At 37.5% G+C, this 23,323-nt stretch overlaps 1 protein-coding gene across 2 annotated transcripts in view; it reads left to right on the forward strand.

Annotated features, from left to right (window-relative positions):
• NT5C2 (5'-nucleotidase, cytosolic II) overlaps nt 1-20,638 on the forward strand; it is a 76,261-nt gene extending 55,623 nt beyond the window's left edge. The window contains exons 4-19 of one of the 2 annotated variants that reach the window (XM_045568485.1): nt 1,233-1,350; nt 2,612-2,707; nt 3,030-3,053; nt 9,287-9,378; nt 9,514-9,571; nt 10,608-10,701; nt 11,351-11,404; nt 12,925-13,008; nt 14,004-14,045; nt 15,228-15,335; nt 15,602-15,668; nt 16,377-16,547; nt 18,035-18,086; nt 18,205-18,265; nt 18,401-18,577; nt 19,157-20,638. In XM_045568485.1, the coding sequence (XP_045424441.1) occupies nt 1,233-1,350; nt 2,612-2,707; nt 3,030-3,053; nt 9,287-9,378; nt 9,514-9,571; nt 10,608-10,701; nt 11,351-11,404; nt 12,925-13,008; nt 14,004-14,045; nt 15,228-15,335; nt 15,602-15,668; nt 16,377-16,547; nt 18,035-18,086; nt 18,205-18,265; nt 18,401-18,577; nt 19,157-19,399 (1,541 nt within the window). In that variant the 3' untranslated portion in view covers nt 19,400-20,638. The remainder of the gene's footprint in view (nt 1-1,232; nt 1,351-2,611; nt 2,708-3,029; nt 3,054-9,286; nt 9,379-9,513; nt 9,572-10,607; nt 10,702-11,350; nt 11,405-12,924; nt 13,009-14,003; nt 14,046-15,227; nt 15,336-15,601; nt 15,669-16,376; nt 16,548-18,034; nt 18,087-18,204; nt 18,266-18,400; nt 18,578-19,156) is intronic. The other variant, XM_045568486.1, reaches the window with a different exon arrangement.
• Nucleotides 20,639-23,323: the final 2,685 nt, after the last annotated feature.

Raw genomic sequence — 23,323 nt, forward strand, 5'->3', positions numbered from 1 at the left:
ATATTTGAAAGGATTGCTTTTGGAAAAGGAAAGTTGAGTCGTACTCATTGAAATATTAGCACTAACTTGGATAGGCAGACTATTTGCGATGAAAAATCAGTTTTAGCTATAAGCTAAAGATGTTAATAGCAGATGGAAAAACTATAATAATGTTATAATAATAGTTGTATTATTATGAGACTACAAGAATAGAAGGGATATTTTTGCCTGATTTGACATTTAGCAAGCTGGTAGGTCTTTTTGTTTTTATTTTTATTTTGAATATGGCTTACTCACTGAAAGGATGCTTATCTAAATATTTTATTTGGAAGAAACCTATTTAAAGGAGCAGTGTGTTCATTATGCTGAATTACAGTGATAACACTAAAAAGTTTTTTCATTATGGAAAGTTTCAGACATACACAGTAATAGAGAGAAACCCCCATAGTCTGAAATACATGGTATTTGACCTATAACAAATTCAGTATCCTTCTTTGGCAGATAAGGAGATTTTCTTTTTAATATACATACTTGCATGTACCCATTCTGCCATAATCACATCTAATGAAATGAATCATAATTCTTTAATGTCTAATTCTCTGTTCATATCCAGATTCTCTAATTCTCAGACATGTCTTTTTATGATTGGCCTGCAGTAACAACTTATAAAGTATAATTGTGATGGCTATAACATTGGTAAGGCTGATAAAAGTTAATCTAACAACTAGAACAAATATGTTGATTGGACGAGGACTATAAAGCAACTACCAAGCCAAATAGGAATTCTAAAAATAAATTGTTTTAAAAAGCTCATTTTGGATTTTGAAGGATTTATGTGTCCATTATGCACATCAGTGAAGGTTCTCTTACCTAGTTTTCCATTTACTTTTGTTCTCATGATTAATATCACAGTTGTGCATATTAGTTTTTTTTAATTGTGGGAATGAAAGAATAGATAAAGGAAAAAATGTTTGGAATAGGTTTCCTAAGATTGAAAGCACTATATAATGAAATGTTTGATAATTCATCTTGTTGCTGCTGCTCCTGCTATAATATGACCTATTTCCACAGACTAACAATTGAGTTCTCTGATTACTTGGGACAGTACAAAACGTAGAGCTTGAGGGGAAAGAAGAAAAATGGCAGATTTAGGAGGAGGGATGCATTGGGAAAGAGCAGAAACACAATCATTTGCCTTCTGTTTTAACAGGCTGTTCTTTATGCTGACTAATGAGAACCTTTTCTTTGTGCAGTGTACAAGTCCCCAGAGTATGAATCCCTTGGCTTTGAGCTTACTGTGGAAAGATTAGTTTCTATTGGCTATCCCCAGGAGCTGCTCAGTTTTGCTTATGATTCTACATTCCCTACCAGGTAATTTTTCAAGATGTTTTTGGATTAAGACTACTTCCCCTACCCCCAAAATTAGTAATTCCAAATTTATCTCTGACAAAAAAAATTATCAAATAATTCTTTGCTTTTTTGGTTGGTGCTGATTCTAAAATTGCCATGAAATTTTCACATACACCATATCTTTTGTGTTCTTGAATTGAGCTCAGTTTATTGCTATTGAAGAAGACCTATTTATGGGTAAGAAAAAGGGATTACTAAAACTGATGGGCAGTAATCACAGATGGTCCTATCTTTGGCTGTTGGAAAGCCGTTATATGTTTTGTTAATGTAGTTAACTTGGTAGTCAGAGCCTTGGCAGTTTGCATTTCTGGATTTGATAGGGAAGATTTAAAATTAAGAAAGATAATGTTCATTTGAGATGCTATCATGTATGTCCCACATACAACATCTGATAGAATGGAAGAAAAAAAGGTTGCTCAAGGAAATTAAAAGACTGTTATAGAATGGTACCAGCTGTATTAAGAGGAATTATGTTTATACCTTCTTTGATTAAGCTCTTATTCCATATAGAAAACAATTGAGATTATTTATCTATCTGCAGTGGTCCCCAATCTTTTTGGCACCAGGGACCAGTTTCATGGAAGACAATTTTTCCACAGACCAGAGGTTGGAATGGTTTTGGGATGATTCAAGCACGTTACATTTATTGTGCAGTCAGACCTCTGTGCTAATGATAATCTGTATTAGCAGCCACTCCCCAGGGCTAGCATCACCACCTCAGCTCCACCTCAGATCATCAGGCATTAGATTCTCATAAGGAGCATGTGACCTAGATCCCTCGCATGCGCAGTTTACAGCAGGATTCGCCCTCCTGTGAGAATCTAATGCCGCAACTGATCTGACAGGAGGTGGAGCTCAGGTGGTGATGCCAGCGATGGGGAGCTGCTGTAGATATGGGTGAAGCTTCACTGGCTTGCCTGCAGTTCATCTCCTGCTGTGTGGCCCATTTCCTAACAGGCCACGGATCAGTACCATTCCTCTGCCTGGGGGTTGGGGACTGCAGTCTATCTGGACAAAGTAAATATTTTTTAATTGCTCTGGGATTAGTTTTTAAGATTTAATTCACTCATTTAAGCTTCTAAGTTTATACTGTTTTGGGACATACTTGAGTGCCTACAAAGCTGGAATTAGATGAAGTTGGTTCTTGGTGATTGAGTAGTACTACATAAAACTATTGCCTGTATTACTTTGCATAATCAACGATGTCTTCATTTTCACATAGGGGACTTGTCTTTGACACACTATATGGAAATCTTTTGAAAGTTGATGCCTATGGAAACCTTTTGGTCTGTGCACATGGATTTAACTTCATAAGGGGGTGAGTACAGAGAACCTATAGCCTCTTCCTAGTGTTTTTATAGTCAAATAATATAACGATGACATTGTCTCCCAGATGTAATATACTTGCCGATTCCTTTCATCTTTAAAGAGAAAATTCCTTGACATAAGGTTAGTTAACAGTTAGGCAGTTGGAATCTAAACTGACATACAAATAGTTGGCAATTACATTTTGTTTAAATTAAGTGCCTTCTAATCATATAGCATTCAACAAAGCTCATCTTCAAATTTGTCCAAAAGAACTGTAGTAGTTTTGACTTGTTTGAAATTCTAAGATTTTTATTTTCTCCTTTTTAATACAGTTCTCAGGTAGCTGCTCTGAAAAGGTATGTACATAAAAGTGCTTTGAAAAAGTTTTAACTATAGCAATTTAAATGACTAATATTTTTAGTAACAAAACAACAGAAAAAATTTTTTTTTTGTTTAGTAAAAATGGGGGAGAATTCCAGTGTCCCTAGCCACAAGGGACCAGTTCCACTGAGAAGTGAACAGTGGGAACTCAAAATTTCGAAAACATTTGGGGAAAGGGAAAATTGGTTTTCTGTTAATTAGCAAATTTTCCAGTGGGGCTTTGTTTTTGTTGGTATGTGTTATGTTGTATGTACACATATATGGACCAGAGTCTCTGCTGAGTTTATAAGGTTCAGAAAAAAATGGTTGGTAAAATCTTGATTTTTTTAAAAATTTATCTCAATAAAAGCTCACTGGAACTCCAAACTCAAAAAAAAAAAAAAAGATTTTTAGTAGCTAATACATTATTTTTTATATTCTAATGAACACTTTCAACCATTTGATTATGTGATTAAATTTTTTTTAAAACATAGGGTTAAAATGAATACAGGGTTATAATATTTAAAACAAATAACGGCCGGGCGCGGTGGCTCACGCCTGTAATCCTAGCACTCTGGGAGGCTGAGGTGGGAGGATTGCTCGAGGTCAGGAGTTCGAGACCAACCTGAGCAAGAGTGAGACCCCGTCTCTACTAAAAATAGAAACAAATTATCTGGCCAACTAAAATACATATAGAAAAAATTAGCCGGGCATGGTGGCGCATGCCTGTAGTCCCAGCTACTTGGGAGGCTGAGGCAGTAGGATCGCTTAAGCCCAGGAGTTTGAGGTTGCTGTGAGCTGGGCTGACGCCACGGCACTCACTCTAGCCTGGGCAACAAAGTGAGACTCTGTTTCAAAAAAAAAAAAAAAAAAAAACAATAAGGATAAGCTTTATTTTCATAATCAAAATATTTCCACTATTGTCACTAATTTGGACTTTATACCCTAGTAGATAGCAGATAAAATTTAGTATATACTTTTTATTTTGGCAAAGCATCCCAATTTTTTCTTAAAAAATCATAATACCACAATTTGACAACTTCTGTAATTGTGGCTTTACAATTAAACACATTTTCTCTATTGTCATATTACCTTATTTACTAGTGACACTATATTAGGGTCAGAGCAACTCTTAAAACCAAAATAGGTTATGTGTCAGTCTCTTGTGTAACTTTACCGTGTATTATTCATTCTTGATGGAAAATAGTAACATCAGTCTACATTGAAATTGTTAGAAAGACAATGCCTTATCCCAGCTACTCAGGAGGCTGAGGCAGGAGGATTGCTTGAGCCCAGGAGTTTGAGGTTGCAGTGAGCTATGGTGGTGCACACCACTACACTCTAGCCTGGGCAACAGAGCGAGACACCCTGTCTCAAAAAAAAAAAAGTCCTTTTTTTTTTTTTTTGAGATAAGGACTGAAATTGTACCAGAGCTTCCTTTGAATCTGAGGTCATAGCGGTGCCCCACTTAGAATTGAAGAATCTGATATAAGACTCTTCAGCTGGCATTACTGACATTACATTAGGCTCAAGGATGTCCAGGTATACATAGTGAGAACAGTGTCAAGTATTAGGTTGGTGCGAAAGTAATTGCAGTTTTAGCATTGTTGAAATTTGCTGTTTGATATTGGAATGCATTCTTAAACAAATGTGGTTATGTTATACATCATTTTAATGTACATTTTTTTTTTTTTTTTTTTGAGACAGAGTCTCACTCTTGCCCGGGCTAGAGTGAGTGCCGTGGTGTCAGCCTAGCTCACAGCAACGTCAAACTCCTGGGTTCAAGCGATCCTTCTGCCTCAGCCTCCCTAGTAGCTGGGACTACAGGCATGGGCCACCATGCCCAACTAATTTTTTTCTATATATATTTTTAGCTGTCCATATAATTTCTTTCTATTTTTAGTAGAGATGGGGTCTCGCTCTTGCTCAGGCTGGTCTCGAACTCCTGACCTCGAGCAATCCTCCCGCCTCAGCCTCCCAGAGTGCTAGGATTACAAGCATGAGCCACCGTGCCCGGCCTAACGTGCGTTTCTTGCTTTATTTTTTTGCTAATGACTTGTTACTTGCTATTTAGTTTACATTTATTTTAGACTATGGAAATGATGTTAGACATAAAGCAAATTAGAGCATTTTTCTTTTTCGAGTTCAAAATGGGTTGTAAAGCAGCACAGGCAACTTACAACATCAACACATTCGGCCCAGGAACTGCAAACGAACGTACAGTGCAGTGGTGATTCAAGAAGTTTTGCAATGGAGAGGAGAGCCTTGAAGATGAGGAGCGCAGTGGCCGGCCCTCGGAAATTGACAGTGAGCAATTGAGAGCAATCATCGAAATTGATCCTCTTACAGCTACACAAGAAGTTGCCAAAGACCTCAAGGCCAACTGTTCTATGGTTGTTCAGCATTTGAAGGAAATCGGAAAGGTGAAAAAGCTCGATAAGTGGGTGCCTCAAGAGCTCACCGAAAATCAAAAAAATCATCATTTTGAAGTGTTGTCTTCTTATATGCAGCAACGAACCATTTCTCTATTGGGTTGTAACGTATTGACAAAAAGTGGATTTTATACGACAGCCTGCGACGACTAGCTCAGTAGTTGGACTAAGAAGCAGCTCCAAAAGCACTTCCCAAAGACAGACTTGCACCAAAAAAAGGTCATGGTCACTGTTTGGTGATCTGCTGCTGATCTGATCCACTATAGCTTCCTGAATCCCAGCAAAACCATTACATCTGAGAAGTATGCTCAGCAAATCGATGAGATGCACCGAAACTGCAATGCCTGCTGCCAGCATTGGTCAACAGAAAGGGCCCAATTCTCCACAATGCCCGACCACATCACACAACCAGCACTTTAAAAGTTGAACGAATTGGGCTATGAAGTTTTGCCTCATCCTCCATATTCAGCTGGTCTCTCACCAGCTGTCTACCACTTCTTCAAGTATCTCGACAACTTTTTGCAGGGAAAACACTTGCACCAGCAGCAGGATGCAGGAAATGCTTTCCAAGAGTTTGTGGAATCCCAGAGTATGGATTTTTATGCTACAGAAATAAGCAAACTTATTTCTCATTTGTAAAAATGTGTTGATTGTAATGGTTCCTATTTTGATCAATAAAGATGTGTTTGAGCCTAGTTACGATGATTTAAAATTCACTGTCTGAAACCTCAGTTACTTTTGCACCAACCTAATAAGTACCCACCTTGACACATCTGGGAAGGCCAGTGGTTACATCTACCTTTCTTTCACTTTTCCTCTCATGAGAGGTTTGTTCAAGATCCATGAATATCAGGAAGCAGGATTTAGAAAATGAAGTGACTGCAGATAATACTAGTAAGCTAAGCTGTTCTGTATACTGATATTGTCACTATAATTCAGAATCCCAGTGAAGATGAGCCAGGGTTCTATTTATGTCCGAAAAGGAATTTTTGTATTATGGGGGATAGGGGTAGAAAGAGAAGAAAAGGAAGAGAAGCAACAGTTCAATAAATCAGTACTACAGTCACATTTACTAACTCAAGCAGACCTCCTCTCTTCCCTTACATAAGCCAGTAAACTTTCCCGATAGCTCCTTTGAAAATACGTTTAATAGTGTTTCAAAACTAAGTCATTGATGAGTAAATGCACAATCATTCAAATAGCACTTAGCACTGTGTAGTCTTTAGACTGAAAAGGTGCAAAGCCCATGGAAAGGAGAGACTGAAGATGTAGGGAAAGGAAGAGTAGTTATTGAAGTACAGCAATGGACAAGGCTGGAAGGGAAGTTTGGGCTCCTTTAGTCCTTGCTAATGAGTTGGGACCTCATTTTTTCAAATAATCTTTATATTGTGTGGGTCACAGAAAGTAGGGATCTGTACTGTAACTGTTTCCCTCCCACTCCAAGTGTAGCATTCCTTTAATGACACATTACCTAACCTTGAATTGAGTTTTATTTTAAATATATATTAGCATGGTTTGACACTTAAACAAAATGTAATTTCTAAGTATTTTTATAAATCAGTTTGGGTTCTAACTGCCTAATAAATAACTGAACTATCTTTATGTAAAGGACTTGTTCTTTAATGATTGGAGGGAATAGAAAAGTATATTAAGAAAACAATGTCAGTTTACTAAACCTGTCTGAGGAAAGTATATCATTACTGTTTCCTTCCACCTTATTTTTCATTACAGAAAATCTTGAAAGGCTAGACGATAGGAGTTCCCAATAAGAGTAACTTTGTAGAATAATCTTATTTCAGAAGAGTGACTTAAGACAGGGAGCTAGTGTGATTTTATATGCCTAACTGGAGTTTATGCCATATATAGTTAACAAACTCAAGCAGGAATTTACCCAAGTCATTCTGAGTATGAACTTTAAATTTGATTTCCTTTAGATTTGTTAATCTCCATGTATTCATTGTCAGAATTATGCCTTTTAATATTTCAGTCTTTCTCCCTTTTAATTTCTCTGGAACATTTTTTAACACTGTCTCCTTTTTGAAGTATTCCATTGAACTCTCCAAGCTTCTCATGTATCTCTGGCTTTTTTTTTTTCTTTTTAACCCTGAATGTTCTCCATGGTTCTGTTCTCAGTCTCCTCTCTTCCTTCTCTGCACTCTTAAGAGGCCCCATCTCCTCTACTACTTTCCATGATTTTGCCTATTACCTGTGCGTAGATGACCCCAGTTATCTCTCAAGTCTGTTTTAAGTTCTTGATCTTTGTTTCTGATTGCCTGCTAAAAATGTTTACTTCAAGCTTAGCATAGCCAAAATAGAACTCTTCTTACATCCCCTTCTTATCCAGTTTTCAAATTTCTGTTAACAGTATCAACCACCTCTCAGAGACACCTTAGCGTGAGTGTTATCATCTTTGGCTTTTACGTCCCTCATCTGCCTGATATGATCATTTACCTGGTCTTGTTCATTTTACCTTGGCAATCTCTCTTGAATACATTCTTCCCTTTAATTTCCTTTGTCACCACTCTATAACACGACCTACTGTTCTCATCTGGACCACTGGAATAACGACCTGATTTCCCAGTACTTTGTATCAGTTACCTTTTGCTGGAAAATAAATTACTTCAAAACTTAGTGGCTTAAAACAGTGACCATTTTATTTAGCTCAGAATTCTGAGAGTCAGCTGGGCAGTTCTGGGGTTGTTTGGCCGATCTCTCTGGGCTCTTTTATGTGTCTGTGGTCAGCTGGTGGGACAGGTGGCAGCTGATCTAGAATGGCCTCACTCACATGCCTAGCAGTTTGCAGGCTGATGGCTGGGTGGCTCATTGCTGCATGTAGTCTTTTTATCCTCCAGCAGACTGTTTTATTCTTATTCACACAGTAGTCTCAGGGTTCCAAGTATAGCAGGAGTGGGCAAATCCCACTATACAAGTGTTGCCCAAGTCTTTGCTTAGATCCTACTTGCTGTTTTTCAAGCCTATATTCAAGAATGGAGAAACCAGTTACAGATTCCTTTGTTCCTTCTTCATTCCCACTGCTTCACTTGACCAGCCTTAAAAAAAAAAAAAAAAGAATGGAGAAATAAACTGAACCTCTAATGGGAGGGGCCACAAAGTTGCATCACAGAGTGCCAGGAAGAATTTGTGGCCATTTTTGCAATATGTCATATTTTCTTTTTCCAGTTTATCCTAAAACAGCTACTAATTTAATTTTTTATAACTCGGCTCTGATGGGTTTATATCTCTGCTTAAAAACTGTCAGTAGCACCTTCTTTCTTGCCCCTGAATGAAATATAGGAACAATACCATCATCTACCTCAACCCATTTTTCTAGCTTTATTTTTTCTCTGTTCTCCTTTCTCTACCCAATTGAGCTAGTTTCAGAACCGGCCCACCTGGCCTTTAAGACCCAGCTCATATATGCCACCACTTCCATGACTTTTTCCTAGATTTTCCTCTCCTAAACCCACATGTTCACTTCTCTCTGTGCCTTAAGTTGAAATGGTTTCCTCTTTTTTGGGTTTTTCATAGCTCTTTGCACCTTTCTTGTAGTAGCTGTGATTTTTTACTTTGTTATAATTGTATGTGTATGTTACTTACCTCCCCTACCAGACTGAGAACTCTTTAAGTACTAGAACCTGAGCTTGTTCATCTTCATAGCAACCCAGGCTTAATATTTAGAATGCTGTCTTACACATAGCCATCAAATATTTGAATGGAATTTTGAATAATGACTATTTCCCACAGTTATTATAATGTAATTTTTAAAATGTCAGTTGATTTTTAAAATTTTCTTTCAGACCAGAAACTAGAGAGCAATATCCAAATAAATTTATCCAACGAGATGACACTGAAAGATTTTACATTCTGAACACATTATTCAACCTACCAGGTAGACTCATTCTATGCTTATTTATACTGATGCTTTCCTTTCTTTCTATGACCATTAGTCTTTGCTTAAGGGAGATAATGAAGTAAGTATGAATTTTCACTGATAGCTTATGAATATCTATTCTTCGTTTTTCAGAGACCTACCTGTTGGCCTGCCTAGTAGATTTTTTTACTAATTGTCCCAGATATACCAGGTATGTATATACTAGTAATTTTTTTTCAATTGATTTTTTTTTTAATTAATGTACAGGGTTTTAGAGAACTGGCCATTGTAGGTCTTTTCTGCTTTTCTAAAGTGAATTTAGTGCTAGTGAGAGATGCCACATTGCCAGCCTGAGAGATGGGACAGCACCAGCAGCTCCATGCAGGCCCTCACCTCCCACACGGCCCTCTCCTTGCCAGTGTGCTGCAGCCATGTTTGGAAGGGACCACTTCTGATTGGCTTCTCCTGGGAATGAAGACGGCCAGCAGAGGTGCTAATTGTGACAACTGAGTGGGAGGTTTGTGTGATGATTATCTGTCCAAGCAGAATTACACTAAAACCCCCCAACTCATTTCACAGCAGCTACCCAGGAGCCATTCAGGGATGCTAATTTAGTTTCATTCCCAGGCCCAGCAAGATTTGATTGAGGAATAAATACTGTTTATCTTCTCTGACGTAAAATTCTACTTAAGTCTTAAACAAATTATCCTCTCCTTTTAAGGGAGAATTATACAGCCATTGCTGAAAGTTTAGTCATAGATGCAAGAGTTTGGTAACTTCTGATCCCCTTTATGCCTTATCCATTTTAAGACACTAAATTTGGTGGGAAGCTGAGTCACTAAGCTAAATAAAAAATGGACAATACCTTTGTACTTAGGGACAATGTCAGAAAAGTCAGAGTGGAAGGAACCTAAATGACCGATTTTGACTTTTAAATGTTTCTTCAATGAGAACCTGTTTCTAAAAAGTGATAAATAAAAGAACCTGATATTTTTGGATCTTTGGCCTTTTAGCTTCCATTCATTATATTCTGTCACTTTGTATTTGTTCACAACTATTGTAATCCATTGAACACTGTAGCCATTTCTGGTGGTCAAAAGTGGATTTTCATTAGGGAGTAATTTTCCTAATTAGTCATAGTCTTTACCCATGTGATCTGGAACCTTTGGGTCCCCTGGGCAATTTTGATATTCATTTTATTTACCCTTTTTTGGATTCCCTGTCATGTTCTTTTTATCTTTCTGTAGTTGTGAAACAGGATTTAAAGATGGGGACCTCTTCATGTCCTACCGGAGTATGTTCCAGGATGTAAGAGATGCTGTTGACTGGGTTCATTACAAGGTACCTAGAAGCTGCTTCTTCACCTGCTCACTCTTTGGCATGTGTTTTATGGTCTGACATTAAAAAACTTTCCACATGCAAATGGAACAATTTTTCCTTTGTTTAAAAAAAAATGGACTTGGCCTCTAGTGACAGCTCTCTAGAAGACATTTGTTCTTGTCTTTGGCCGTGCTGCTCTCAGAGGTAATGCTGATCCCTCCTCAGTGGTGGTACTTGGCTTCTAGATTTTATTCCAGTTTGCATTTCTCAACTTACTTAGAAGAGAGTTTACTGTATTAGATTATACTTAACGTATCCTTCGTAGATGATAATGGTCCATTTTTTTTTGGTCCAAATGTTTCCCACTTGACTAATAACATTAGTTAAATATTAAATTTACATGTATTATAAACTGTATTTAATAAGATATGAAATGTCTTTTAATTTCTAATTTAAAATAGAAACAATTGTATATTTTGAAGACAGATTTTAGAGACAGAGTTGTAGCAAATTGTACCTGCTCCTTTTTTTCCTGGCCTTCTCTTCTTTTCTGTTTTGGTAAATACTAAAGAAATGCATGTGGGTTGATAGTAAACATACTTTTTCTTATAAACTAAATGTTAAAAACTGATTTTTGTTCTTTTCTTAGTTCCTTTTTTTCTTCCCCTAGGGCTCCCTTAAGGAGAAGACAGTTGAAAATCTTGAGAAGTATGTAGTCAAAGATGTAAGTAGTTCAGGGAAAAATAGATCTGCATAATAACTTATTTTACCTGCTAGGAAAATGAGTAACAAGACTATTTATAATGAAATGGACAAGGGAAGATATTTATTTTTCTTGGCATAGTAGGTGCCAGGTATAATCACCAAGAATTATCAGCCAGAGCGTAGGTCTTAGTAGAGTTTTTCCTGTTTGTTGATAGGCAAGAAGACCCAGTATTTCATTTGTTCTTTTAGCTCTAATTATAATAATAGCAGCTAGAGGTTTACTGTACGCACATCACTGTGCCACGTGATTATGTGCATTATGCCATTTAATCTTCCCTGTAACCCTGAGTTAGTTATTATTGTTACCTCTGTGTTATAGAAGAAGAAATTGAGGAATAGAGGGAATAAATAACTTGCCCAAGGTCACACAGTAAGTAGTGAAGCTGGGATTCATATCCAAGTCATAACCACGCATTAGATCGTCTCATAAATGTACATATGTGTGACTGTTATTTAAAATGCCTTTAACCTATCAACAGGGAATAATGAGGAAAGCTTTAAAATACCTTAATGGAAAACTTAATAAAATTCAAAAAAATCTGTAGTTAATGGTATTGTACTAATGTAAATTTCTTAGTTTTTATAACTGTACTGTGGTTATATGAGATGTTAATATTAAGGGAAGCTGGATAAAGAGTGTATGAGAACTCTTGATACTATTTTCACTTTTTTATAAATCTAAAATTATTTTCATAATAAAAAATAAATACAGAGCCCCAAGATGAGATACTTATTTCTTTTCCTACAGAGTAAAAGCAGAATATGGTATTTTCTCAAAGTTCTGTGGTATAGATTTGTTTTCAGTCTTTGTGTCTCCCATTTCCACCCACCTCCCTTATGATTTTCAAGAAAGAACACTGAATGGAGAGAGTCCAGGGGGATTTGAGTAAAGGAATCTATTTACTGTGAGAGAAGGAAAAGGTGTTTTTCTTTCCAGACACATCAGAAGTTAGAATTTCCTCATTTGTCTGCAGGGTGGGTGATTTCTAGGTTGCACCTGCACATGTTATTTTATTCTGCAAGATGTTTTATAAAACCGTAGGATACACAGTGAAGCCATCCCTAATAATCTCTATTATATAGAGTATTTGTGGGTAATGTTTAAAACCCGCTTCTCCTGATTGCTGTCTTACCTCACATACTTCAAGAAATCTTAAGGTAATTTAAACTCTTTCCTGAGGGAGACATCATGAGGAAGGTAGAGTTATGTTGTAAATGACCACATAAACCACGTAAATATGTGTATTATTTTATATATAAATCTATATGTTATATAAACTATACTATATATGTTAATACTTTATTCATGCATGGTGATAATGTGGGCTTTTAAATGCAAAATTCTGAAACCAACCAACTAGCCCCTAAAAGGGCCTCCCCTATTCCTATTTCAATGTATAGAAATCCAGTATGTGACTACCCCAACATATAAATAGAGAAATATTTTAGTGTTTCACTCATTATCATATTACATTTCAGGGAAAACTGCCTTTGCTTCTGAGCCGGATGAAGGAAGTAGGGAAAGTATTTCTTGCTACCAACAGTGACTATAAATATACAGATGTAAGTACTCAGTATTCATATTTGTTTATTTACACAGTGGAATTATTTTGGCCTAAAGAACTGTGAAGATAATGAGGAGGATAGAAGTTTATTAAGTGAAGGTAGTTTCTTGCCATCTCATTTTGAAAGCAGAGTGGAAAAAGCAAAAATATATAGGATAAAATCTATGTCAGAGTGGTTCTCAGTTTTTCTAAATGTTCATTTTAACTATTTCCCCTTATTATAAAAGGCTACTTGAAGGTTTTAATTTTGGGGTTGTTTAAAACATTTGTGCTGATCAAATGGCTTCTATGCCATTTTGGAGCATCATTTATATAAACTTCAGCAGTCATACCCTTTATTGCTCTGTATATACAACTTCCCTACTACTGGAAGTACTGTAGCAATAGATGGCGCAAAGATGTTTTGAATCTTAGCTGTCAAAATTTACTGCCTCTTAACCTAAAATGAATTTTTTCCCATGATTAAAGCGTGTGGAAATACTGATTTAACTCAACTTCATTTTACTTTTGCTGAGACACGTACAAGTTGATAGTACTGACAAGAAGTTTCACTCCCCCCTCTTTTCTGTATGTAAAATCTTGATTTAAATATCTGGTGACTTGTATTAAACAGTCTTACAAAAGCAGTGGTTTGTTAGTTGGTCTAGGGACGGTAGTAGCAAGGCCAAGGTAATATGTTATATCCATGTAAGTCATTAGTTTTCTCTAAACCCTTACCTCCAAATATATATTCAAAAACATCTTCTAGAAGAAACGTGTATCCTCCCTGAGAATGTTAGAAGCGTTTGTTGTTGTTCTTGTTGGTATGATGAAGCATTAATTTTTAGCTTCCACTGCCATTATTTCATGAACTTTAGAGGAAACAAGAATGTGATGAATCCTATCTTGAAAAAGACATGTTCTATGAAAAGCTTGTGTGTAATTTTTTTGTAGGTATAATATATCTTGTGAAAAAATAGTATATGGACCTTATGTTGTTTTTTTCCCCCCCAGAAAATTATGACTTACCTGTTCGATTTCCCACATGGCCCCAAGGTACTGTATGTAACTTAAAAGACCATTGCTTTAGTAGTAATAATGAATGCATTGATCATTCTGGAATATGGAGGGGAGGGGGCTGGTCAGACCCACCTAAAGTCCTACTTTTAAAGCCTACTGTCTAATCTTAATCATTAACATTAGAAGTAACTCAGGAGCTAGTAGAATTTAAAGTCATTAGCAATTTGAATACTTGGTAGACAGAAATAAAAGGGATATTCATGTGGTATTCAGTAGGATGGGATCAGAATAATTTTATGCCCAACAAGTTCTATACAGAGTCGTTAAGTTTGGCAATGAAAGGAATTTCAAGGTTGAGGAAGATATTTGATTAACAAAAAAAGAAAATTTGAATGTATATATTCTTGACAACTTCTAGATTCTGCTATTAGTTATTGCTGAGTTTTGTGCCAAGAGAGCAGTTAACCTTGATATTTAGCAGAAAAGTCTTCATTCTTGCATTATGGCTGCACTTAGGTTTAAGGAATGATACCCATTGCAACTTAGTCACATACTTACAGAATTTTAGCCCTAGATTTTTGTGAATAAACATTAACAAACCCTGTTTTGAGAGCACCCAAAATCACAGTGTACAGTGCCCTTTAGCTTGGTCTTTAAAAGTTAATGCCATGGTTCCATTTCAGGATAGAAATAATTTTAATGGGTGTGTAACTTCTACATTAGTGTTGTGATTAGCTTGCAGTATGAACCAAAGGCCAATGTGTTCCTAGAGCCATCATTCTGAAAACATAACCAGTAAAATTTCCTAATAATAGTTCCATGTTAGTTTCTGTACTTTAGTTCTGATCTACCTCTCTCTTAATCTGTCCCTTGGGTATTGATTTACCCCTCTCTCTAGCCCCTTTTGAGCCCCTTTTTTTTAGCACATTTCAGAGTGTGAGCACACAATGTCTTAAATTAAAGTCCTGTGAAATAAGTTACTGTGTATGATCTAATAAATTAAATGTAATAAATTACTAGAGTCATTTATTTATTATTTACACCTTGCCTGCTTCTAAAAGGATGTGGCTTAGAATTAGACATGATACATTTTTAATAAAATAATGGGATCTTCTGGCTTTACTTAGTATTTCTATATTCCTTGCATCTGAGTGAGATTAAACATTAGTAGCTAAGGTAAGCAGTGATGGTTTGGCTTTTGCTGTTTCTCCTTCACAGCCTGGGAGCTCCCATCGACCATGGCAGTCCTACTTTGACCTGATCTTGGTGGATGCACGGAAACCACTCTTTTTTGGAGAAGGCACAGTACTGCGTCAAGTGGATACCGTAAGTCAGGAGAATGATCTGTTTGCTAGCACACTGTTCTTCTGTTTCTCCTTTCCCATTCCTACTCTCCTTAGGGAAACAGGTATTTTTAACTTATTAGCTCATCTCTCTCTTTTGAAATTAAGAGTTTTGGTCTTAACTAAGGTAGCCAAACAAACTCACTAATTCAAAAGAATAAGTGTCATTCATTTGGCTGCCTGGCCAAGTAATATTGTTGGGGGAGATTGTGATAGGATAATAAAGTTATCCATATTCTCTTCACACAGCAAACTGGCAAGCTGAAAATTGGTACCTATACAGGCCCCCTACAGCATGGCATTGTCTACTCAGGAGGTGAGTCACAGACTTCCCTTTATTTATTATAAGTCTTTGCTCAGGCCACACTGTGAAAGCTTTGGTGTTATTCCAGCATGGTGCCACATGTATTCTTTAGTATTCTAAAGATGTCATTTACTGGAGGTGAACAGTTTTAGTCATGTACTGATGTAACAGGAGTCCAAGTTTGAGAAGTTGATAGTATGTCCTAATGAATCTGATTTTCACTAAAAGGATTCGTTTTCCCTCCTTTTTTTTTTTTTAAACCTATTTGAGGCTTTTTCTGAATGTCCATAATCATTTGGGGTGCTTCTCAAGATGTTCTCAGGGGGTTTTCAAGGAGCCTCTGTGGGCACAGGTACATATTATTTTGAAGTTAGAAATAATTGAACAAAGCCAGTTTAATGGCAGATCTGTGATGAAAAATTGTGGTGGTACTTTTGAAGATTATATTCACTAAAGCTAAGACATGTAGTTTTATTGCTCTTGGATTTGGTGATCAGCAGCTCTGGTCAGCACAGTGGAGCTGCAGGCCTTGTCTTAGAGGCAATAAAAAGAGAATGGTGAGTCCTTGCCTTTAAGAAAGGTGAGCTCTGTTTTCTAGTCTGTCCCTCACATAATTTCAAGAATAAAATTAATCATAGTATTTAATAGTTACGGTACTTGGAACACTGGTCTTAATATAGAGACATTTTTGTTTTCTCCTTGTTCACTCCATTGTTTCAGGTTCATCTGATACAATCTGTGATCTGTTGGGAGCCAAGGGAAAAGACATTTTGTATATTGGAGATCATATTTTTGGGGACATTTTAAAATCAAAGAAACGGCAAGGGTGGCGAACTTTCTTGGTGATTCCTGAACTTGCACAGGAGCTGCATGTCTGGACTGACAAGAGTTGTAAGGAGCCATTACTCTTATTTTATAAATCTTTGACATAGCTAGTTTATATCTAAATGAGAAGCTTTGACTCAGTCCTCTTTGGTAAGCTAATTACTTTGTATGCAGGGGGTCAGAGGTAGTTAAAAGGTGGGTCCTGATAGTTGGATACCTCCTTCGTATATTCAGATATTTCACAGAACTCCAGAATTTGAATAACTATGAGAGGTTATCTTGTTTGGCCTTCTTGTAGCTGAAGCATAGAATGTTGGATTCTTGAGTTGTATTATAGTAACAAGTGAACTGTGCACTAGAGCACTGCTTTCCTCTGCAGTCCTGTATTTCTCCAACCATGCCTAGTAGTCTCAGCCTGTATCTGTGATTCTAGGGCAGTGACAGCTCTGAATGTTAATTACCTCCTGGTATTTTTTATTTTCTCATCTGAGGCCAAATTGTATTAGCTCAAATTGAGCTATACTGTAAATTTGCAGTATATACACTATTCTGAATTGAGCTATGGGTATATAAAGGTGTTTGACACAAGTTCTTTAGCCAGCCCTAGCACATATCACCTGCAGTGTGGTGAAAGTTACTCTGGAAACTCAGCCCACCTGAGATAGGAACCCTGGCTCTACCACTTAAAATCTGCATGCCCTTGGACAAGTTACCAAGATACCCTGTGCCTGAGTTTCCTCAAGTGTAAAAATGGGGATAATAATAATAGTACTTACCTGCTAAAGCTGATGAGATTTAACTGAGGTACTATGTGTATAAAGAAGATAGAAATGACAGTCCTTCTCAACCAAAGCTCCTCATCTAAACCACAGAACACAGAAAATCATTTGAGTGACTGTTTTCTCAATTCTCCTAAAGATGATAATTAGAAAATTTGTTATGTACAGTAGATGAAGTAGGGCTTAGTTATCTTGGGGAACCCAGGCTGAGAAAGGCTGCAATACACAGGAAGCATGCAGGAGATGCTGGCTGCTGTTGTTACTACTGTCCACAGTATAAGTGGGGTTTTCTGGCTAGCCTTTCATCCACATTTTCAACTTTTCCACCTATGAAGTTTTAGAAATCTAGTTGATTTGGCTCTACTATTTCCTGGACCTGTGACTTAATCCTAATTCTCAATCCTTCATCTGAAAGTGAGACTATTTACACTGGCTTTGCTGACTACATCTGAGACAGGGTATGAATTGGTACTTTGTAAGCTCAGAATGAGCATAAATCTAGGAACGTTGTAGTCAGTGGTATTTAGTGTGAGGAAAGGCAGTTAAAGAGGAAATTATGGTGTTCTGCTGCTGCCAGACTCCAAGCAGGGTATCAGTGGGTTTTCCTGAAGGGGAGGGAGGAGGTCATTTTACACACTCACCTATAACGTGTTACTCCCAGGCTATACTTTTAAGTCATATCTGCAACCTTTTAATTTCGTTTTAGCAGCAGTTAGGAACTGGGTGCTTTTATTTATTTAAAACATTTCCCTTTTTCTTCCAAACCTCAACTAGCACTTTTTGAAGAGCTTCAGAGCTTGGATATCTTCTTGGCTGAACTCTACAAGTAAGTTTCATAATTCTAAAAATTCCTTCCCTAAAAACCATCTACCTCTTTGGGCGTCACTTAGCTGTAAGAAATGTTCTTCCTAGAGATTTTCACTGAGTTTTTCTTTCGTCTTCAGGCACCTTGACAGCAGTAGCAATGAGCGCCCAGACATTAGTTCCATCCAGAAACGTATTAAGGTATCCAAATAAAACTTGGGAAATAAATTGAGTTTAAGTGATTTTCATAATTCTGGTTTTATATAGGGAGTGGCACATAGCTGCTGCTCAATAAATATTTGTTGAATAAGCTGAGAATCTCATTCTTTGTTTTAGAAAGTAACTCATGACATGGACATGTGCTATGGGATGATGGGAAGCCTGTTTCGCAGTGGTTCCCGGCAGACCCTCTTTGCCAGCCAAGTGATGCGTTATGCTGACCTGTATGCAGCATCTTTCATCAACCTGCTGTATTACCCGTTCAGCTACCTCTTCAGAGCTGCTCATGTCTTGGTGAGTTATGGCTACAGCCTTAAGCTACTGTTGATAGCTAAGATGCACTCCAAGGCCAGGATCAGCAACCAGCTTTGTGGGATGGCATAGGAGACAGTTTGAACATTTGTGATATACAGAGCCCCTGGGCAGGTTATATGGTTGTATAAGAAAGGGTCTTTGAGAAAGTGTGACCAAAATAGGAGGTTACACAGTATAACTTCACTCTCTGAAACCTACTCTATTAAGAGTTATATTTGAATGGTCTTTGAATTGAAAGAAATGTGGTTTTTATATTCCTATGTTCTGATACTTTTCTGTTTTAGAACTGATTTTTTGCTATGACATAGAAGATAAGAATCTCTCCTCTTCATCTTATCCAATTTCAGGCTATAGTAAACAATATGGACACGGCCTTGGGGAAGAGATGGATAGATAGCTATAGGTAGTTCTATGAAGAGATATCTATATTGACTTGGCTTCTGGTCCATCATAGGCATAACTGTGCATGGCCATCTAACAGAGGAGAGGGGTGAGGATTTGGGAAAGCAGCTATTGTACTCTGTTTACTTTCTGAGCCTGTAGCCTTGTCCTGTCTAGATGCCTCATGAATCAACGGTGGAGCATACACATGTAGATATCAATGAGATGGAGTCTCCTCTCGCCACCAGGAACCGCACATCAGTGGATTTCAAAGACACCGACTATAAGCGGCACCAGCTGACACGGTCAATTAGCGAGATTAAACCCCCCAACCTCTTCCCACTGGTCCCCCAGGAAATTACACACTGCCATGATGAAGATGATGATGAAGAGGAAGAGGAGGAAGAAGAGGAAGAATAAAGAGGAAAACCAAAACCCTGAACACCCATTAAACAAGTTCTGGCAGGACTTACAGGAGCAAAGGATGTCCCTGTTTGGGTTCTACTGGGTTGTGGGGGCAGGGGGATTCTATCAAAGGTACGTCTGGAAACTTTCTGAAGACTTTAAAATATTCTAATCATAGAGGGATACATGTTTTAGTTTTGTGTATCTGTATTCTTTGCAGATTGTTCAAACTTGTAATGGAGTCTATTATGGAAGAAAGGGTAAAATCAGGCTGAACTGCATGCAGATGGCTCCACTGGGGCTTGTGACACTGTTTCCTTGTCTTTTCTCATCAGTGTGTCATAGTGAATCTGGATATACTAAGGGGTGAAGGGTCTCCAAGTAGGACAATGGGAAGATGTGACCCACCATGCTGTAATGTTACAAATTGTGCTATACCTCCAAAATCCAGCTTTTTCAGTGCATTACACAGTATTGTATATCAGTGGAGAAATATATTGTTTCCATTATCAAATGTAGCCTTCTGATAAGGTCAAGTTTCCTTTTGTATGCCTTTTAGTAACCTCAGTGACTCTGGCAAGGCTACTTCTCTATCAGTAACTTTGCAGTAGTATTCTCTGCTTGCTTTAGGGCTAGATTGGACTGCAGGGACTATTTGGAGGTAAAAGACTGCATCTTTTCTACATCTTTTTGGTTGATAGCACAAATGCTTATTTTTTTTTTATCCACAACCAGTCTTTTTCTCATCTGTGATAAGTCTATAGAAAGAATTAGCTGAAAGGACAAAGGAGCAAATCCCCAGAAAATGAACGGAGGAACCTCCTCCTTCCATTACAACATAACTGAGTAAAATTCCTTAGTCTGGGCTATATAGCTGTGGCTCAGGCTACCCAATTCCAGATTCTGTCCACTAGGGTTTTATTGTTGTATTTTAAAATTGAGCATTGGAGAATGGGAAGAGGGCTCTGTAAGCCAGAATCCTACTAAAGCAGAGGGCACAATCAGTGTGAATAAATTCACTTCAGAATCCCAAGTGAAAGCATTTCTTGTTTTCAACAAGAATGAATCATTACTGTATATGTTAGAGTATTATAATTGCCTCACCAGTACAGTGAAAGTTACTCCAACACTTTTAACAAGTGGTATAGACTCTTACTTTAACCTTCACGTATTTTCTTCCATTCTTATTATCATTGGTCGACAGGGGAGGGTAGATTAGCTGCTCTAGAGTTCAATAAAGTATAATATTTCTAATACTGACTTTGACCCCTTCTGTAGCACAACTGTAATAGCTGTTGGTTTTCAAGTGGGTTTAGTGACATCAGTTTGACTTTTTCTCTTAAAGGAAATATGCCCAGATCACTTTTGAAAAGAAATATTCAAGAATTGATACATGCCAACATGATTATAATAGTCCTCAAAGTTTTTTTGGAACAGAACTGTGAGGTGATGCTTTTTAAAAAAAATCACTTTATAGTAGGGGGCACAACTCAGCTACTTAGTCAAGGATGCACTGCCTCCCTACTTTTGACACATAGGGCTTTAGATTAAGTCATGTGAAGAAACATACATTCTAAATGCTAGCTGTTGGGAACATATGCCCCTTTAAAAGAAGCAAGTTAGAAATGCTATTGCAAATAACAATTAGACCCATGGTCCCTGTTTTAAAATTTTAGGGAATGTGTTTTGTGGTTACCCCAGTTACTAATTATTCTCATTCAAGATGGAGATGTTGCCCAGTTTAACACAAATTATTGGGGTTTGAGAAAACGTAAGATTATGTGCTTATTACAACTACAGAGCCACTTTATTATAACAGTACATTTATGCGTATTCCCTTTTAGAGCAAGGACCCCATGTTCACTTTGCTTTAATTCACCACACTTTTTGTATTACGTCCATGTAAGAGTGTCTTCCTAGCCAGATGACTCTCTGGGGAAGGGAAAAGCACACAGTTGGAATAAGAATTCCACTGCTAGTCACAGCTTTCTCTAGGACCACCAAAACATATCAAAGAGCTAGGATACCACAAACAGTCTAAGACCCAGAGCAAAGTGTTGCTTCTCTGTATGTCCTTGTTAAGCCAGTGGTTCGTGTGAGGCACCTAGGACAGCTATGACTGGGCTTTTAAGAATATGAATTATGAGTTTCTCCCTGTTGCCAGTAGTTAAGCTGAACTTAAATGTATACTGTTCCTTTTTTTTTTTTTTTTTTAACCTGAGGAGTTTCATACCATGAGAAGACAGATCTGCCATCTCTTTTGAGAATTTTTTCCTAGGTATTTTGAAAACTACTTATTTACAGGCTTTGTAGAACACACCCCCTTCTTGAGTGCTAGACTGAACTCCCAACCTTAGAGCATGTACTAACAGAGACCCTGGCCTACCTGGCAGTTGGTCAAAGGTACAGCAGACCCAGGTCCTGCTGGGTTTCCTCTGCAAGAGGAATCGCCCAATACATTCACCTCTGCAAAGAAAGTCAGTTAAAGCTCTGATCATGTACTTCAGAAAACTTGTTCACAGCCAAGGAAGTTCAGTGTTCTGTTTTAGACCTAAGATTTTTCTCTTACCATAGCTCTGCTGAGATCTAAAATAAGGCAAATCCTTCAAGCTACCTTTTCCAAGATGCTTTCAGAAGTGGTTTTTAATAGAACTAATAAGTGAGTGCTACAAATCCTTAAGTCATGTTAGTATTGTTTTTAAGAAACCACTTATAAAAGCCACAAGCAGTTACATGTCAGATTTAAAAGTATTTTGCCCATGTTTAGATATTTCTAAATCAGATTTATTTATTTAAGAAATATTTTGTCAACAACTTTAAAGCCCAGCAATTTTTCCAAGGCTGCCTGGGCATTTTAAAATACTTTGCTTATTCACCACAAATAGCCTGAGACAAACAACTGCATATTTAAGTCTGTATTAGGGTAGGAACCTTGTCCACATTCCATGTTATGGAAACTATTTAATCTCTCTTTGATGGTGGGAAAAATGGTAACTATGATCCAGCTATTGCCATATAGTTAATGCTCCCAATTCTTCCCTTGGTTTAGTAGTTTAGGGCTCAATACTTACATTTCTCATGACAATCTTTCTTGGTGACTAGGGCAGCCAGCTCTTCTTAAAGTTTTTCTTCAACTAGAACAATTTCAGATGATATACAACTTTGGGAGGCCCTCAGAATGAAATCTCTAACATGGGAGCTACCTGAGCAACCGTGAAGATAGAAGACAGACATGCACTAAAGGAACAGGGGTGAGGTGGCACGTGCACATGTACAACAGAAAGCAGAACCAGGAGACCTCCAGAGACCCATACTGTCCCATCATACACCTCCACTAACAGGAAAGTAGCACGTCACACTGTTCTCTCACTGCTTAGTATCTAGAAATAGCCGAAAGCAAGTCATCTAAAAAAAGAGCACACTCTTTTAGAAAATGAACAAAACAGCTTTTCTATTCTTTAACCTGGATTTCTCAACCATTTTTCCCTACCCCCCTGACACATCATCCCAAGGCTATAACGGTCTGACTTGTTCCAACAAAGGTGTGTAATTTCAAAACTAAAACATAACACAGTGAAGTCCCTCTGTAGAGCTTTAACACAAAAAGTACTCCAGTTGAACACAGAATATTCCATCTCACATGTGCTGCCTCTGTTACTTTAATGAATCTGTGTTTTCCAATTTAAAACAAAATACTAGTTTTGAGTCTGGTCCCTTTATGTTTCTTCACACAAAATAAGGTGCCTTTGCTCCATTTTATTACTGGAGTAAGAGTGGATTAGATTGCTTCATGAATTAAATTAGGTACAAGTCTGTTCGCAAATGCTGTGATCTCCCATTGAGCTATTCCCAAAGCCATGTCTGGCCAGGGATGTAGACAAGGCCTGAAGAGTCTGGGCTGAGATAAACCTTCCCACACAGAGTGGAGCCTGAGCAGCT

This window comes from Lemur catta, chromosome 14 (assembly GCF_020740605.2).
Source record: "Lemur catta isolate mLemCat1 chromosome 14, mLemCat1.pri, whole genome shotgun sequence".
Taxonomy (NCBI): domain Eukaryota; kingdom Metazoa; phylum Chordata; class Mammalia; order Primates; family Lemuridae; genus Lemur; species Lemur catta.